The 18,497-nt window shown below is 50.1% G+C and overlaps 1 protein-coding gene across 1 annotated transcript in view; it reads right to left on the bottom strand.

Moving 5' to 3' along the window:
* Nucleotides 1-18,497, bottom strand: part of copa (COPI coat complex subunit alpha) — a 200,148-nt gene that overhangs the window by 133,106 nt on the left and 48,545 nt on the right. Inside the window, exons 4-5 of the mRNA XM_041180630.1 lie at nt 2,880-3,083; nt 744-857 (exon numbers count right to left, since the gene is read on the bottom strand). Coding sequence (XP_041036564.1) covers nt 744-857; nt 2,880-3,083 — 318 coding nt within the window. The remainder of the gene's footprint in view (nt 1-743; nt 858-2,879; nt 3,084-18,497) is intronic.

The following is an 18,497-nucleotide window of genomic DNA, read 5'->3' as shown; positions in this document are numbered from 1 at the left end:
TACCCCAACATTGAACCCCTTACCCCACACTGAACCCCCCCTCCTCCTACCCCAACATTGAACCCCTTACCCCACACTGAACCCCCCTCCTCCTACCCCAACATTGAACCCCTTACCCCACACTGAACCCCCCTCCTCCTACCCCAACATTGAACCCCTTACCCCACACTGAACCCCCCTCCTCCTACCCCAACATTGAACCCCTTACCCCACACTGAACCCCCCTCCTCCTACCCCAACGTTGAACCCCTTACCCCACACTGAACCCCCCACCTCCTACCCCAACATTGAACCCCTTACCCCACACTGAACCCCCCTCCTCCTACCCCAACACTGAACCCCTTACCCCACACTGAACCCCCCTCCTCCTACCCCAACGTTGAGCCCCTCCCCCACACTGATCCCCTTCCCCCAGCACTGAACCCCCTCCTCCTGCCTCACACAGAATCCCCCCCCACCCCATCTGAGCCCCTCACCCTCCCGCTCTGAGTCACTGCCCTCTGTCACCCACCCCTCCTCTCCTGCTCACTCACTTTCCCCTCAACCTCACTGAGCTCCTCCCCTCCCGCACTCTCCCCTCTCCCACTGAGCCTGTCCCCCTCTCTCACACTGCCCTCTCTCTCAACCCTCCGATTCACTCCTCGCACGTCCTCCCCCTTCCGTAGCCTCCGGGTTGCTCCTCCCTCATTCTCCCCTCTCCCTCAGCCTCCAGTTGGCCCCTCCTTCCACCTCAAAGCACTGACCTGAGGGACCATGCTCTTGAATGAATCCATAATCCGGGAACTCTTCGACTCTTGATAGTAGGAGAAACAGCCAGTGATTATGACGACTGCAGCCAGAACCACACCCAGGTATAACTACAGTCCAACCAGACAAAGAGAGCAGAGGGTAAACACAGCAAGCTTTCATCAAGATTACTACACTCCTGGGGACCATCCTGTAAATATTAACACACTCCCGGAGACCCCCTGTCAATATTAACACACTCCCGGAGACCCCCTGTCAATATTAACACACTCCCGGCGACCCCCTGTCAATATTAACACACTCCCGGCGACCCCCTGTCAATATTAACACACTCCCGGGGTCCCCCTGTAAATATTAACACATTCTCGGGGACCCCCCCTGTAAATATTAACACACTCCCGGAGATCCCCTGTAAATATTAACACACTCCCGGAGACCCCCTGTAAATATTAACACAGTCCCGGAGACCCCCTATAAATATTAACACACTCCCGGAGAGCCCCTGTCAATATTAACACACTCCCGGAGACCCCCTGTAAATATTAACACACTCCCGGAGACACCCTGTAAATATTAACACACTCCCGGGGAAACCCTGTAAATATTAACACACTCCCGGAGATCCCCTGTAAATATTAACACACACCCGGAGACCCCCTGTAAATATTAACACACTCCCGAGGACCCCCTGTAAATATTAACACACTCCCGGAGACCCCCTGTAAATATTAACACACTCCCGGAGACCCCCTGTAAATATTAACACACTCCCGGAGACCCCCTATAAATATTAACACACTCCCGGAGAGCCCCTGTCAATATTAACACACTCCCGGAGACCCCCTGTAAATATTAACACACTCCCGGAGACACCCTGTAAATATTAACACACTCCCGGGGAAACCCTGTAAATATTAACACACTCCCGGAGACCCCCTGTAAATATTAACACACTCCCGGAGAGCCCCTGTAAATATTAACACACTCCCGGGGTCCCCCAGTAAATATTAACACACTCCCGGAGAGCCCCTGTAAATATTAACACACTCCCGGGGACCCCCTGTAAATATTAACACACTCCCGGAGACCCCCTGTCAATATTAACACACTCCCGGAGACCCCCTGTAAATATTAACACACTCCCGGAGACCCCCTGTAAATATTAACACACTCCTGGAGACCCCCTGTAAATATTAACACACTCCCGGAGACCCCCTGTAAATTTTAACACACTCCCGGAGAGCCCCTGTCAATATTAACACACTCCCGGAGACCCCCTGTAAATATTAACACACTCCCGGAGACACCCTGTAAATATTAACACACTCCCGGGAAACCCTGTAAATATTAACACATCCCGGAGACTCCCTGTAAATATTAACACACTCCCGGAGAGCCCCTGTAAATATTAACACACTCCCAGGGTCCCCCAGTAAATATTAACACACTCCCGGAGAGCCCCTGCAAATATTAACACACTCCTGGGGACCCCCTGTAAATATTAACACACTCCCGGAGACCCCCTGTAAATATTAACACACTCCCGGAGACCCCCTGTAAATATTAACACACTCCCGGGGACCCCCTGTAAATATTAACACACTCCTGGAGACCCCTGTAAATATTAACACACTCCCGGAGACCCCCTGTAAATATTAACACACTCCCGGAGCCCCCCTGTAAATATTAACACATTCTCGGGGACCCCCTGTAAATATTAACACACTCCCAAAGACTCCCTGTAAATATTAACACACTCCCGGAGATCCCCGGTAAATATTAACACACTCCCGGAGATCCCCAGTAAATATTAACATACTCCTGGAGACCCCCTGTAAATATTAACGCACTCCCGGAGACCCCCTGTCAATATTAACATACTCCCGGAGACCCCCCTGTAAATATTAACACATTCTCGGGGACCCCCTGTAAATATTAACACACTCCCAAAGACTCCCTGTAAACATTAACACACTCCCGGAGATCCCCGGTAAATATTAACACACTCCCGGAGATTCCCAGTAAATATTAACATACTCCTGGAGACCCCCTGTAAATATTAACGCACTCCCGGAGACCCCCTGTCAATATTAACACACTCCTGGGGACTGATTTGATGATCCTGGACTCACGTTGTCATTTGATGGTTCATCCTCCATAACTGCCTGGATGCTGTAGGCCAGGAAACAGAGAATTGCCCCAATCCACAGCAAGATTGAGAAGCCCCCAAATAATTGGCGGCAGAATTTGACCCATTCCGGCGTGGTCGGGGGTGGGGTCAGTGCGTTGGGACCCTCCAAGGCCAGAATCTCCGCAGCGCGAGCAGACGTCAGACCCTGGGATGGGGACAGTGGGGGGGGGGGGCAGAGAGAGAGATTTGTGAGATGGAGGGAGAGCAGATCAGAGAGAAAGGGAGGGAGTGTGTGTAAGAGAAAGAGAGAGAGAGCTTGAGAAGATGGGAGCCTGTGAGGAAGTGACCGTGTGAAAGAGCGAGGGAGCGTTCAGACAGAGGGACGGGGAGTTTCATAGAGTAGGGGGTTTGTGAGAGTGTGGGAGGGAGAGAAGGAGAAAAGAAGTGGAAGAGAGTGAGAGAACGAGCGAATGCATGAGGCAGGGAGAGAGAGTGAGAGAGATATGAAAATAGGGCATGTGGGAGAGAGAGATAGTGACAGAGGGAATGGGAGAGAAAGGAAGAGAAAGAGTGATAGATAAACAGACCATGAGAGAAAATCAGCGAGAGTGATAGAGAGAGAGAGAGAGGCAGAGAGGAGACAGAGATAGAGACGGGAGGACAGAGAGAGAGACAGAGAATGACCGAGAGACAGACAGAGAGAGAGAGAGACAGACAGAGGTAGAGACTGAGAGAGACACAGATCGACAGAGAGTGACCGAGAGAGAAAAGACAGAGATACAGAGATAGAGAGACAGGGGGAAAGTGACAGAGAGTGACCGAGAGAGAGAGACAGGCAGAAAGAGACAGAGGCAGAGACTGAGAGACCGACAGACATAGAGTGACTGCAAGAGACAGAAAGACAGAGATGAGAGAGGGAGACAGAGGAGAGTGACAGGGAGAGAGAGAGAGAGAGAGAGAGAAAGGCAGAGAGAGACAGAGATAAGAGAGAGAGAGACATGGAGTGACGGAGAGTGAGAAAGAGAGAGACAGGGGGAAAGAGATAGGGACACACAGAGACAAAGTGAGAGAGAAATTGGATCTAGTAACAGGGAATAGTCCAGAGCAGATTAGAGAACCTAAAGTTGAGGAACATCTGGACAATAGTGAGCATAATATAGTACAATTGAAGATGATGATAGGGACGGATGTATGACAAAAATCAGGTTACAGATTGGAAAGAAGCTGATCATTAGAACAACAATTTAAAATCATTAGAACACCATTTAAAACGGTGTTCAACAGGTGTAAAATGTACCGTACTTGCTGGGAAAGGCGATGACATTACTACCAGAGAGTGCGTTGAATGGCTTTAGTGCAGGGTATAGGGGGAGAGTATAGGGGGAAAGCACATAGCTTTATATCAGGAGTGCACTTGGAGTGTGGCCTCATGTCTGGACTGCTAACCATGGGGATTGTCCACATTTCACCTGTGGACAGGGTCGATCTTAACTTCTTAATAAGAGCCCATGGTGTTTGGGGTAGTATATTAGCATAGAGGACTGGCTAACCAGTAGGAGACAGAGTTGGGATACAGGGGGTGCATTTTCAGGATGGCAACCTGTGACTAGTGGAGTGTCACAGGGATCAGTGCTGGGGCCACAATTATTTACGATATCTATTAGTGACTTGGATGAGGGAAGTGAATGTACAATCGCCAAGATTGCTGATGACACAAAAATAGATGACATAAAGAATCTGCAGAGGGATATAGACAGGTTAAATAAGTGAGCAAAATGTGGCAGATGGTATATAATGTGGGAAAGTGTGAGGTTATGCAGTTTGGCAGGAAGAATAGAGGAGCTGGATATTATTTAAATGGAGAAAGACTGCAGAAAGCTGCAGAACAGAGGGATTTGGGAGTCCTTGTGCATGAATCCCCAAAAGCTAATATACAAGTTCAGCAAGTAATAGGGAAGGTAAATGGAATGTTGGCCTTTATTTCAAAGAGAATGGAGTATTGCTAAAACTATACAAGGCACTAGTTAGATCACACCTAGAATACTGTGAACAGTTTTGGTCCCCTTATCTAAGGAAAGATGTACTGGAATTGGAGGCAGTCCAGAGAAGGTTCACTAGGCTGATCCCAGGGATGGAGGGATTTTCTTATGAGAGGTTGAGTAGGTTGGGTCTGTGCTCATTGGAGTTTAGAAGAATGAGAGGCGATCTTATTGAAACATATATTCTTAGGGGGCTTGACAGGGTAGACACAGAGGTTGTTTCCCCTTGTGGGAGAGTCTAGGACCAGAAGGCATGATCTCAGAGTAAGGAGTCACCCATTTAAACAGGTGAGGAATTTCTTCTCTCAGAGGGTAGTCAATCTGGGGAACTCTTTACCGCAGAGGGCTGTAGAGGCTGGGCCATTGAGTGTATTCAAGGCTGAGGTAGACAGATTTTTAATCAGTAAGGGAGTCAAGGGTTATGGGGTAAAGGCAGGAAAGTGGAGTTGAGGATTATCAGATCAGCCATGATCTCATTGAATGGTGGAGCAGACTCGATGAGCCGAATGTCTCATGGCCTCTGGAGTTGAGAAGAATGGGAGGCGATCTCACTGGAACTTAGAAAGCTCTGAAGGGGCTTGATAGGGTGGACGCTGAGGGATTGTCTCCTCTGGCCGGGGGACCTAGAACACGGGGCACACAGGCTCAGGGTAAGGGGTCGGCCATTGTGGACTGAGGTGAGGAGAAACTTCTTCACTCAGAGGGTGGTGAATGGTTGGAATTCTCTACCCCAGGGAGCTGTGAACGCTCCATTGTTGGATGCACTTAAGGCTGCGACAGACAGACTTTTGGTCCCTCAGGGAATTCAGGGGTGCGGGGAATGGGCGGTAAAATGGAGTTGAAGCCCCAGGCCAGCCATGGTCTCATTGGATGGCGGAGCGGGCTCGATGGGCTGAATGGTCCACTCCAGACTCTTACATTCCTGTGATGTGTTCCTCAGAAATGACTTGGAAGGGGCCGGAGCATTAGCTTCACCTGTATAGTCTCAGAGAGACAAGGAGAGGCTAAGGAGATGCAGCGGTTAAAGCAAAAAGGCTCCTGGCGTATCCCCCAGCCTCCATTGTGACTAGGTCGCTAACTGAATGAGCCTCTGTGTCCCTGGGGGCTAACTTGCCCCCACAGGTATCTCTTGACGTCTGGATATCTGAAGGTTATCATGCAGGTGCAGCAGGTGGTAAAGAAGGTCAATGGTATGTTGGCCTTCATAGCCAGAGGAGCTGACTCCGTCACCCCATGTCTCTCTCTCTTATCTGTCTCTATCTGCTTTTCTCTCTCTCTCTCTCTCCCTGTCGCTCTCCCCCTGTCTCTCTCTCTCATCTCTGTCTTTCTCTCTCTTGCAGTCACTCTATGTCTGACTGTCTCTCAGTCTCTGCCTCTGTCTCTCTCTGCCTGTCTCTCTCTCTCTCTCTCTCGGTCACTCTCCCCCTGTCTCTCTCTCTCATCTTTGTATCTCTGTCTTTATCTCTCTCTCGGTCACTCTCTGTCAATCTGTCTCTCTCTCAGTTTCTACCTCTGTCTCTCTCTCTGCCTGTCTTTCTCTCGGTCACTCTCCGTCTGTCTCTCTCTCTGTCCTCCTGTCTCTATCTCTGTCTCATCTCTGCCTTTCTCTCCCTCTCGGTCACTCTATGTCTGCCTCTATCTCTCTCTCTGTCACTCTCCCTGATTTTCTCTCATGCTCTGTTTTTCTTTCACTCTTTCTCTTCCTTTCTCTCCTGTTCCCTCTGTCACCTTCTCTCTCTCCCACATGCCCTATTTTCATAGCTCTCTCACTCTCTCTCCCTGCCTCATTCATAGCGACAGGAGCAGGAATGTCTTGCTGCAATAATATAGGGCCTTGGTGAGACCACACCTGGAATATTGTGTGCAGTTTTGGTCTCCTTACCTGAGGAGGGATGTTCTTGCTATAGAGGGAGTGCAGCAAAGTTATACCAGACTGATTCCTGGGATGGTGGGACTGACATATGAGGAGAGATTGAGTCGGTTAGGATTATATTCGCTGGAGTTCAGAAGAATGAGGGGGAATCTCATAGAAACCTATAAAATTCGAACAGGACTAGACAGTGTAGATGCAGGAAGGATGTTCCCGATAGTGGGGGGGGGGGGAGTCCAGAATCAGGGGTCACAGTCTGAGAACACAGGGTAGACCATTTAGGACCGAGATGAGGAGAAATTACTTCACCCAGAGAGTGGTGAGTCTGTGGAATTCGTTACCACACAAAGTAGTTGAGGCCAAAGCATTGTATGTTTTCAAGGAGTTAGATGGAGGTCTTGGGGCGAAAGGGATCAAAGGATATGGGGAGAAAGCGGGAGCAGGTTATTGAGTTGGATGATCAGCCATGATCATAATGAATGGCGGAGCAGGCTCGAAGGGCCGAATGGCCTACTCCTGCTCCTAGTTTCGATGTTTTTCGGAGTTTTTGGATGACCCACAGGAAGTGAGAGGCAGGCCCGGAGTTCAAAAAAAAAGTGTTCCAACAAGAGAGAATCTAACCATTACCCCTTGATGTTCAATGGCACCACTATCAACATCCTGGGAGTTACCATTGACCAGAAACTGAACTGGACCAGCCATATAAATACTGTGGCTACAAGAGCAGGTCAGAGGCTGGGAATCCTGCGGAGAGTAACTCACCTCCTGACTCCCCAAAGCCTGTCCACCATCTACAAGGCACAAGTCAGGAGTGTGATGGAATACTCTCCACTTGCCTGGGTGAGTGCAGCTCCCACAACACTCAAGAAGCTCGACACCGTCCAGGACAAAGCAGCCCCGCTTGATCGGCACCCCATCCACAAACATTCACTCCCTCCACCACCGACACACAGTAGCAGCAGCGTGTGTACCATATACAAGATGCACTGCAGCAACTCACCAAGGCCCCTTCGACAGCACCTTCCAAATCCACGACCACTACCATCTAGAAGGACAAGGGCAGCAGATAGATGGGGAACACCATCACCTGGAAGTTCCCCTCCAAGTCACTCACCATCCTGACTTGGAAATATATCGGCCGTTCCTTCACTGTCGCTGGGTCCAAATCCTGGAACTCCCACCCTAACAGCATGGTGTGTGTACCTACACCACAGGGACAAAATCCTGGAACTCCCTCCCTAACAGCACTGTGGGTGTACCTACACCACAGGGACAAAGTCCTGGAACTCCCTCCCTAACAGCATGGTGGGTGTACCTACACCACAGGGACAAAATCCTGGAACTCCCTCCCTAACAGCACTGTGGGTGTACCTACACCACAGGGACAAAATCCTGGAACTCCCTCCCTAACAGCACGGTGAGTGTACCTACACCACAGGGACAAAATCCTGGAACTCCCTCCCTAACAGCACTGTGGGTGTACCTACACCACAGGGACAAAATCCTGGAACTCCCTCCCTAACAGCACTGTGGGTGTACCTACACCACACGGGGACAAAATCCTGGAACTCCCTCCCTAACAGCGCTGTGGGTGTACCTACACCACAGGGACAAAATCCTGGAACTCCCTCCCTAACAGCACTGTGGGTGTACCTACACCACAGGGACAAAATCCTGGAACTCCCTCCCTAACAGCACTGTGGATGTACCTACACCACACGGGGACAAAATCCTGGAACTCCCTCCCTAACAGCACGGTGGGTGTACCTACACCACAGGGACAAAATCTTGGAACTCTCTCCCTAACAGCACTGTGGGTGTACCTACACCACAGGGACAAAATCCTGGAACTCCCTCCCTAACAGCACGGTCTGTGTACCTACACCACACGGGGACAAAATCCTGGAACTCCCTCCCTAACAGCACGGTGTGTGTACCTACACCACATGGGGACTGCAGCGGCTCAAGAAGGCAGCTCACCCACCACCTTCTCAAGGGGGCAGTTAGGGATGGGCAATAAATGCAGCGAAGCCCCACATCCTGTCAATGAATATTTTTTTTTTAAAATTTAAAATGGAGATGCTGATAGGGTGAACACCACCCCCCCAACCACTCACCACCCCGGCAACAGACCTGTGGACGAAGAGGGGACAGTGACCCGCCAGATAGCAGTGCCCACCCCCTCCCTTGGTACTGCTAGGGAAATAGTGAGGATAGCCCACGAAACCCCCAGGGCTGGGCACGCGGGCATCTGAGACCACGTACGCCACCATGCGTATAGACCACGGCTCCTTGCCAGGGCTGTAAAATGGGTCACCGGTGCCAGGGCATGCAGGAGTCCCAGGCTATAATAAAACTGGCACCCTCGATCCCCGTGCCTGCTTTTAGAATCATAGGGGGCTTACAGCAGCAGAGAGAGGCCACTCGGCCCGTCGTGTCTGCACTGGCTGAAAAATGAGACCCCCCCCACCCCCCACGTTCCAGCACTAGCTCCGTAGCCCTGCAGGTACCTCAGGTACATATCCCGACGCCTTTTGAATGAGTTGAGGGTTTCTGCCTCTCAGGCAGTGAGTTCAGGGCCCCCACAGTTCTTTGGGCACTAAGGTTTTTCCTTATCCCCCCCTTGAATCCCTCTACCAATCACTTTTGGATCTATATTCCCCCCCTCGTCGCTGACCTCTCTACTGACCCTGCCCATCCGCTCCATCCAGGCCCCTCACGGCTTTCCACATCTCAATCCGATCTCCTCTCGGCCTCCTCTGTTCCCAGGAGAACAACCCCGGCCTATCCAATGCCCCCTCGCAGCTGCAGTTTTCCAGCCCCTGGTGATGTTCCCTAAACCTCCTCTGTACCCTCCCCGATGCAAACATGTCCTCCTGGGGAAACCGGTCAGCAGGGCGTTCGGAAGCTGTGCGGGTGCCCGAGAACCATTTCCATCAAGGCACTGGGTTGGGAGGGGGAAGTTAACCGAGTTCTGCACCCGAGGTGGATGGTCGGCTGAGTTCGTCGGTTCAGGGAGCCAATGTTGCATCCAAAGTTTTCCAGGGGGGCCATGAGGGATTCGGGCATTAGCCAGCTAAAGTCGCCAGCCTGCATCAGTCACAATGGCACTATCAGGCCCTTGAGACAATGATCACGGCCCCACAGCCCCCAGGGATGCAGAGGGATCTGGGTGTCCTAGTGCATGAATTGTCAAAGGCCTTCTGGAAGTCCAAGTAGATAACATCCATTGGCTCTCCTTTGTCTAACTTACTCGTTACCCCCTCAAAGAATTGTAACAGATTTGTCAGGCATGACCTCCCCTTGATGAAACCATGCTGACTTTGCCCTATTTTACCATGCACTTCGAGAGGGTCCAGAGGAGGTTCACGAGAACGATCCCAGGAATGAAAGGCTTAACATACGAGGAACGTTTGAGGACTCTGGGTCTATACTCGATGGAGTTTAGAAGGATGAGGGGGGATCTGATTGAAACTTACAGAATACTGAAAGGCCTGGATAGAGTGGACGTGGGGAAGATGTTTCCATTAGTGGGAGAGACTAGGACCCGAGGGCACAGCCTCGGAGTAAAGGGAAGACCTTTTAGAACAGAGATGAGGGGAAACTTCTTTAGCCAGAGAGTGGTGAATCTATGGAATTCATTGCCACAGAAGGGTGTGGAGGCCAGGTCATTGAGTGTATTTAAGACAGAGGTAGATAGGTTCTTGATTGGTAAGGGGATCAAAGGTTATGGGGAGAAGGGGGTTGAGAAATTTATCAGCCATGATTGAATGGTGGAGTAGACTCGATGGGCTGAATGGCCTAATTTCTGCTCCTATGTCTTATGGTCTTATGAATTGCATATGCAGGTGCAGCAAGTAATTAGGTGAGCAAATAGGATGTTATCGTTTATTGTGACAGGAATTTAGTACAAAAGTATGGAGGTTATGTGATTGCACTGGAGGGGGTGCAGAGGAGATTCACCAGGATGTTGCCTGGGATGAAACATTTAAGTTATGAAGAGAGGTTGGATAGACTTGGGTTGTTTTTGTTGGAGCAGAGAAGACTGAGGGGCGACCTGATCGAGGTGTACAAGATTATGAGGGGCAGGGACAGGGTGGATAGGGAGCAGCTGTTCCCCTTAGTTGAAGGGTCAGTCACGAGGGGGCACAAGTTCAAGGTGAGGGACAGGAGGTTTTGGGGGATGTGAGGAAGAACGTTTTTACCCAGAGGGTGGTGAGGGTCTGGAATGCACTGCCTGGGAGGGTGGTGGAGGCAGGTTGCCTCACATCCTTTAAAAAGTACCTGGATGAGCACTTGGCACCTCATAACATTCAAGGCTGTGGGGCCAAGTACTGGTCAATGGGATTCGGCAGGTAGGTCAGGTGTTTCTCACGTGTTGGTGCAGACTCGATGGGCCGAAGGGCCTCTTCTGCACCGTGTGATTCTGTGACTGTCCGGTTAGCTGACACTGAACGGTGTAGGTGGGGGGGTGGTGGGATTAGACGCTGTGCTCGCCCTATTTGAATTCGGAACTGACAGGGCTGCCCGCTGAGTGCAAAGGGTTCACAGCGTGACGCAAGACACGGGTGTCGGAGAGACCTCTCCCATAAAACGGCTTCGATCTCGGGCGAAAGCAGGAAGGTTGAGCCCGGCTGAGGTTGCCGAGACATGCTGGGTAACGATAGGCCCAATCCATCATACTTGTCGCTGTTATTAAAACCAGCTTTCCACTCCGGAGTGATTAGCTTGATTTGAAATCCCATCGGCCGGTGTGGTGGGATTTGAACCAGCTTTAGCCTGGATTACTAGTTCAGTGACATCACCATCGTTCCTGATAAGGTGGGGGGGGAGGGGGGGCAGGGTAAGAAGTGTCACATTTATTATACTACAAATAGACCTGCTCAAAAGGCGATAGCGGCAGGCTCCCCTAACACCCTCGGCTAAAGAAATCTCAGCCCCTGTCACCCCCTGGACAACCCTTTCCGACGAGGAGCGATGCCTTACAGGGCTGGAGAAAGGTTCGGGATCACATTCCCGAGGCTAATGAACCAGGCGGAGGCCGGGGTGGGGGGACAGAGAGGGGGGAAGGGGGAGAGGCAGCCTCCCTAGCTGTGTAGTGTATCCGGATAGTCCTGCTGTTGTGGAGCGACACCTGCAGGGACCGCTCGGAACTGCTGGAAGCCCTTGTCGGATTTGCAGTCAGCTGCTTCCATTGGTAAACCTGGCAAAATGTGGGGGGGGGGGGGGGGGAAGGGGTTTGCAGAAGCCCTAATAACCCACCCAGGGCATATAGTGGGAGAGGGGCAGGTGTTGCCAAGGACAGTGAACGTGCCCTCCCACCCCCCCACCTCCCCCAAAAGGCTCAACCTGCCGTGTTTCGGGATTTGTGGCTCCGAGCACAAGTCCGCCCCAGTCGTCCGCACTGCAGCCCCGGGACTTGCTACGGGAGAGAAAAAGAAATAATCGCGGGTAACGCGGTCAGGGGGAGTTGCAGGCAGCGCTGCAGAGGCTGAACGCCACCTTTGTCGATAGCCGCCCTAAACTTGCAATAAAACGGTGGCCAGGACGCGGCTGGAATTGTGTGCGCGCACGGTCCTGGGTCGCCACATTACGGGGAGGACGTCGTTGCGCTGGAGTGGAGGGGGGGGGGGGGGGGACAGAGGAGACGCGCAAGGACGTGGCCAGGGCTGGGAAATTGCAGCTCCGAGGGAAGGCCGGATAGGCTAGGGTGGTTTTCCTTGGAACTGAGGAGGCTGAGGGGGTGACTGATTTGGGGTGTGCAAGGTGATACGGAGCCACTAGAGAGGGTAAACAGGAAAGACCTGTTTTCCTTTAGCGGAGGGGTCAATTACCTTGGGGTGGGGGGGGGGGGGCACAGATCCAAGGTGATGGGTAGAAAAGGATTAGAGGGGACGTGGGGAAAAAGGTTTTCACCCAGAGGGTGTTGGGGGTCTGGAATTCGCTGCCTAGGTTGGCGACGAAGGCAGAAACACTCAACCGAGATTAATAGGTTCTTGATTGGTAAGGGGGTCAAAGGTTACGGGGAGAACGGGGTTGAGAAACTTATCAGCCGTGATTGAATGGCGGAGCAGACTCGATGGGCCGAGTGGCCTAATTTCTGCTCCTAGGTCTTATGCTCTAATTCATTGGGAAGGTACCTAAATCAGCGGCTGTTGTTCTGTAACCTGCAAGGCTCCGAACCGGGTGCTGGAAGGTGGGTTAAAATAGGCAGTTCTTTTTATTAAATTTAGTATATACTGACCACATCCCCCTAACCTCTTGTGGAAAAATTCAAAATAGCTGTATGAATTATCATTTGGTCGTACAGAACGTGTCTCATCGCTGAAAAAAAAAAGGACATGTCGAAGCTTTTCGGCTCGTACCCATCAGGACTTTGCAAGAACGCCAAACGTGAAGGGAACAACAATTTATACTTCACGGGAGGAATATCCCGTCGGCGGGAGTTTCCGGTCCTGCTGAAGTCAACGGACTTTCAAACGGCCCGCTGCATTTTAAGGCCCCCCCCACCCCTGCAAGGGGCTGTAAAATTCCGCCCTGCAAGACCCTTACCTCTCTTCTCACCAAGTGTAAATTGTTGTTCCCTTTACATTTGGTATCCTTTTGTGAATCGTCCTGATGAGTGCAAGACGAGAAGCTTCGGCATGTCTCTTTCCTTTCGGCGATAGCTGTATCCCGTCGGCTTTCATGAGTGAAAGGGTGTGCACGTGTTTTTTGGGTTTTTTTTGCGTCCTTTTTATTTTGACGCCTTGTAACGAAGTTTGTAATGAAACTTGTAATGAAGTTTGTAACGAAACGTGTAACCAAGTTTGTAACGAAACGTGTAACGAAGTTTGTAACGAAACTTGTAGCGAAGTTTGTAACGAAACTTGTAACGAAGTTTGTAATGAAACTTGTAATGAAACATGTAACGAAGTTTGTAACGAAACTTGTAACTAAGTTTGTAACGAAGCTTGTAACGAAGCTTATTCACAAGTGACGTCAGCAGCTACTAAATTGCATTTGTGAAGGCCGCAGGCTGGTTCATGGAGGCAAGGAATGCGTGGAGCTCACAAAGGCAATGGCTTAAGGTAGGCCGCAGGTTGAAGTCAGAGATGGGGTGGGTGGGGGGTCATGTGGCCTAGCTATAGGGTGTAAAATATAGTGGATTTGAACTGACAAGAGACTGCCACAGGCACAACAGGCCTACACCGCCCCCACGTCTTATCCACCTCCCTCCCCCCCCCCACAACGTCTCTCTGGAACCACCTTCTCCAGGTAACCAGCATCAGGCAACACATGCTGATCGCGTGAGCGATGCCCATACCTGAAATCGAAGGAGTAAAAATAAAGCTCTCTCTCGTCCAACCGGTTTAGACCTCATCTCGAGCATATCGTGCCCAGTTCCGTGCACCCGCACTTCAGAGGGAGGACGCGAGGGTCTTTCGAGGAGTTGCGGAGGAGAGTTACCGGGGTGGGGGTTTGAGCTACGAGGTTAGGTTGGAGAAGCTGGGGGTGGGGGGGGGTTTGTTCTCCTTGGAGCAAAGGAGGTTGGGGGGACATTTGATAGAGGCCAACTCGATTATTACAGGTTTAGATCGGGTAGGGCAGAGAAAATCTGTTCTCATTCGCTGATGGTTCAAGGACTGGGGGAGACAGATTTAAGGTTTTGGCTAAGAGATACAGCGGGGGAATGTGAGGAAGAAGTTTTTTTTTTGCACAGCGAGTGAAGACAACCTGGAACTCACTGCCCATGGAGGGTGGGGGAAGTGGAGACAATGAATGAATTCATAAAGAATCTGGATGGGAGCTTGAGGGAATTAAACTTGCAGGGATTTGGGGATAGAACGGGAGGAATGGGACTGACTGGATTGCTCTCCAGACAGCCAGCATGGCCTTCTTCCGTGCCGACTCTCCGCAAAGCTGAGCCCAGTTTCTGGTTCGAAAATCCACCAGAAGAGCTCATTGCTGCAAACCGAGACTTCGTAAAGGAGCTGTCTTCAAGGGGAAAGAGAAGCCAGCCAACCACAGCCACAGGGACGCGAGAAGCCAAAGTGCAGGCGGCCATCGAGGAAAGTGACTCTCTCACTGTGAACAAGCATTCGGACAATCAGGGAGTACTTCTTACCACTTTAACTTGGGCCAGGTTTCAACGTCTGATTCTCTGTAAATCTTTCATTCTTTTTGTGCAAGCTTGGTGGGGTGGGGTGGTGGTGAGCGTGTGGTTTTTTTTTTGCATTAGTAGGAAATTGGGCATTTTCGTACATTTTTAATCATTTCTGTATCTTTACCAGAGTGAGTTCCAGTCATAAAACTAACTCCTCACTTGGTAACTCAAGGAATCAGACTGGTTCAACTCTTAGCCCGAGCTGTACACAGTTAAGCACCATCACATCTGTTTTTAAAATTCAATCCTTGTTATAACCAACCTAGGACAGTGGCAAAAAGAGGAATCAGCCCACCTCTCCTGACCCGGTCGTAACACAAAACAGAACCGTCACATGTGATTCCGTGATTGGTCAGCACTTGCTGAACAATCCCAAGTGCGCCGATAACCACACTGTTACAAAAGTATAATAATTTTCACAATATTATTCTGCTTTATTGTTAAGCAGGTTTATGGGTGTGAGTGTAGATGGTTCTGTCTGTGTAATTTAAATCACTTTTGGAGTCAGGGAGACGGCAAGCTTGAAATTATAAGGTGTGAAGGGAGTTTGCGCTTTTTGATGAGTGAAGGGGTTGTTTGGATTTCAAAGGGATGTCAGTATGTTTACAACTGGCCAGATAAGCAAGCATAAGCAGTGTGTTTATTTTTCCAACGGTCACTGACAACGTTGGCAACATGAAAGTTTTTATATTATAGGAAAGGTAAAGTTCCAAAGACTTAACGAACAATGGAATTTATATATTAAAGAGAGAGAAACATATATAAATGGGAATGAAAGGCTATGATGGGGAGCATATAACGTCTAACAGGAGTGTGTGAAACAGCCTTGAAGAAGCCACCAGCCATCTGTGAATAAGTCTGTTGAGTCCCGTCACTAAAGTTTGAGAAAGCCAATTGGAATTCCATTGTCAAGTGGGTACTGTGTTAACTTGCTGTTCTTTTAAATCTTAAATATTTTTTGGGCTGTTGCCTTAAAGGGGGTGTGTAACTGGGAGTCAGGTTAATTCGGAATTTTTGGGGGTTGTTATAGTACTAAGTAATTGTAGTCTTATGTATGTGCTTGAGATCTTTTCTTTTGTTGATAAGTATTTTAATTTAACTTTTAAAATCTCTAAAGGTCTTGGTGGACTCATTACTTCTGAATTCAGTGCACACCTCATCTCATAATAAATATAAATTGCAAAACTGCTGTGATAGCGCGACCAAGGTTCCCTTATGGATCTGGGTCCGCCTGGTACATTATATCTGCCACATCTTAACCGCACTAAGGATCAGTTTGAGATAATCAGTCCAGCTGGTAACATGGCTCACTGATGCACCCTAGGGGTGGATGATGGTGCAGTGGTGATGTCACTGCACTGATAATCCAGGCTAATGTGTGAGGACATGGGTTCGAATCCCACCATGGCAGCTGGTGGAATTTAAATTCAATTAATGAAATCTGGAATATAAAGCTAGCCTCAGTCATGGGGACCGCGAAACTATCAATTATTGTAAAAACCCATCTGGTTAACTAATGTCCCATAGGGGACACTGAGGTTTTTTTTTGCCGCTTGCTACCACACTTTGTGCAAAGCTGGGATGATTCTGCCCTCTCTCTCTCTCTCTCTGTTTTCTCTCTCTGTCACTCTCTAGCACTCTGTTTTTCTTATTCTTTGTATCTTGATCTCTCTTTCTCTCTTATCCTTTATCTGTATCTCACTCTCTCTCTCCTCTGTCTCTCCCTTTTCCTCTCTCTGTATGTAACTCTCTCTCTCTCCTTCTCCCTCTGTTTCTTTCCCTGCCCCTCTCACGCTGTTTGTTTATTTCTCTCTTTCTCCCTTTCTGTGTCTCACTCTCTCTCTCTATTTATCTGTCTGTCTGTGTCTCTCTCTCTCCCTCTCTCAGTATCTCTCCCCACCTCCCTCATTCTAGTTCTTTCTTTCTCTTTCTGTCTCTCTCTGCATCTGTCTCTCTCTCTCTCTGCCTATTTGTCTCTCTATCTCTCTCTCTCTGCCCCTTCTTTCTCCCTGTTGCTCTCTTTCTTTATCCCTCTCTGTTTCCATCTGTTTGTTTCTCTCTGCCTCTCTATGTTTCTCTCTCTCTGTCTTTATTTCCATCTCTGTCTCTTTCCCTCTCTGTGTATTCTCACTCTGTTTTTCTCTTTGTCTCTCTCTCTTTCTACTTTCTCTTTGTCTCTCTCGCTCTCTCTGTCTCTCCCTCAACCTCTGCTTGTGTGTGTTTTTCTCTCTGTCTCTATCTATCTATCTATCTCACACACTCCCGCTAAGCTTGAAATGCAAGATCGTCAACAGAGGACAAGACTACAATTACTTAATACCATAAAAACCCCAAAAATTCCAAAATAAACTGACTCCCAGTTACACGCCCCCTTTAAGGCAACAGCCCAAAAGATATTTAAGATTGAAAAAAAACAGCAAGTTAACACAGTATCCACTTGACAGGCTAAGGGGGGAGACTACAGCATAATGGTAACATCACAGGACCAGTAATCCAGAAGCCTGTGGTGACATGGGTTCAAATCCGGCCATGGCAACCGGTGGAGTTTAAATTCAATTAATAAAGTCTAGAATTGAAAACAAGTCTCAGTGAAGGCGACCAAGAAACTATCGTCAACTGTTGCCAAAACCCCTTCTGATTCACAAATGCCCCCCCTTATAGGGGAGGGAATCTGCCGTCCTTACCCGGTCTGGCCTTCACGTGACACCGGACCCACCGCAACTCTCAACTGCCCTCCGAAATGGCCGAGCAAGGGCAATTAGGGATGGGCAACAAATGCTGGCTTTGCTGGCGAGGCCCATGTAAGAATTAATTTTTTTTAAACATGGCATTAGCGTGTCCGCTCGCTTGTAAAGAATCTAGGGACGAGACAGCACCACCCACCGCCCAAAACTCCCAAGCGAGGGGCGCTAGTCCCGGATCCAGCTGGCGGACCCTCCTGTGTGAAATGGCCTCGGGGCAGGGAGGTGATCCCCTCTGCGTGGTGGGGTGAGGGACTCCGCCATCGGAAAATCCCTGTCACGGAGGCACCGGAGAGAGGGAGATCGACGAGGAGGAGGGCAGGAATGTGTGGGCAGAATGTTTCCTCTCCTAGGGGGAAGAGCTCATCAATCTATAGTCACCCGCAAATCCCATTGGGAACTCGGGAGACGCTGCTTTACCCAGAGGCGGGGGCTGGTGAGAATGTGGAATCCGCTCCCACAGGTAGTGGGGGGAGGTGAATGGCCTAGGTGGGTTTAAGGGGGATGCTGGGTCAGTACATGGGCATGGAAGGGATGGAGCGGGGGGACCGAAAGGGTCAGAGGAGGCTGGTGTGGAGCACAAGTCCTGGCCCGGACACAATGGCCCGTTTCTGTACTGTACACCTGGAATAAAATGAGAACGAGAGAGAGAGAGAGAGAGACAGCGAGAGAGAGAGAGACAGCGAGAGAGAGAGAGAGACAGCGAGAGAGAGACAGCGAGGGAGAGAGAGACAGCGAGAGAGAGAGAGAGAGAGAGAGAGAGACAGCGAGGGAGAGAGAGACAGCGAGAGAGAGAGACAGCGAGGGAGAGAGAGACAGCGAG

Source organism: Carcharodon carcharias, assembly GCF_017639515.1.
Source record: "Carcharodon carcharias isolate sCarCar2 chromosome 24 unlocalized genomic scaffold, sCarCar2.pri SUPER_24_unloc_1, whole genome shotgun sequence".
NCBI classification, from domain to species: Eukaryota; Metazoa; Chordata; class Chondrichthyes; order Lamniformes; family Lamnidae; genus Carcharodon; species Carcharodon carcharias.
This window is presented reverse-complemented; position numbering and strand designations above follow the sequence as displayed.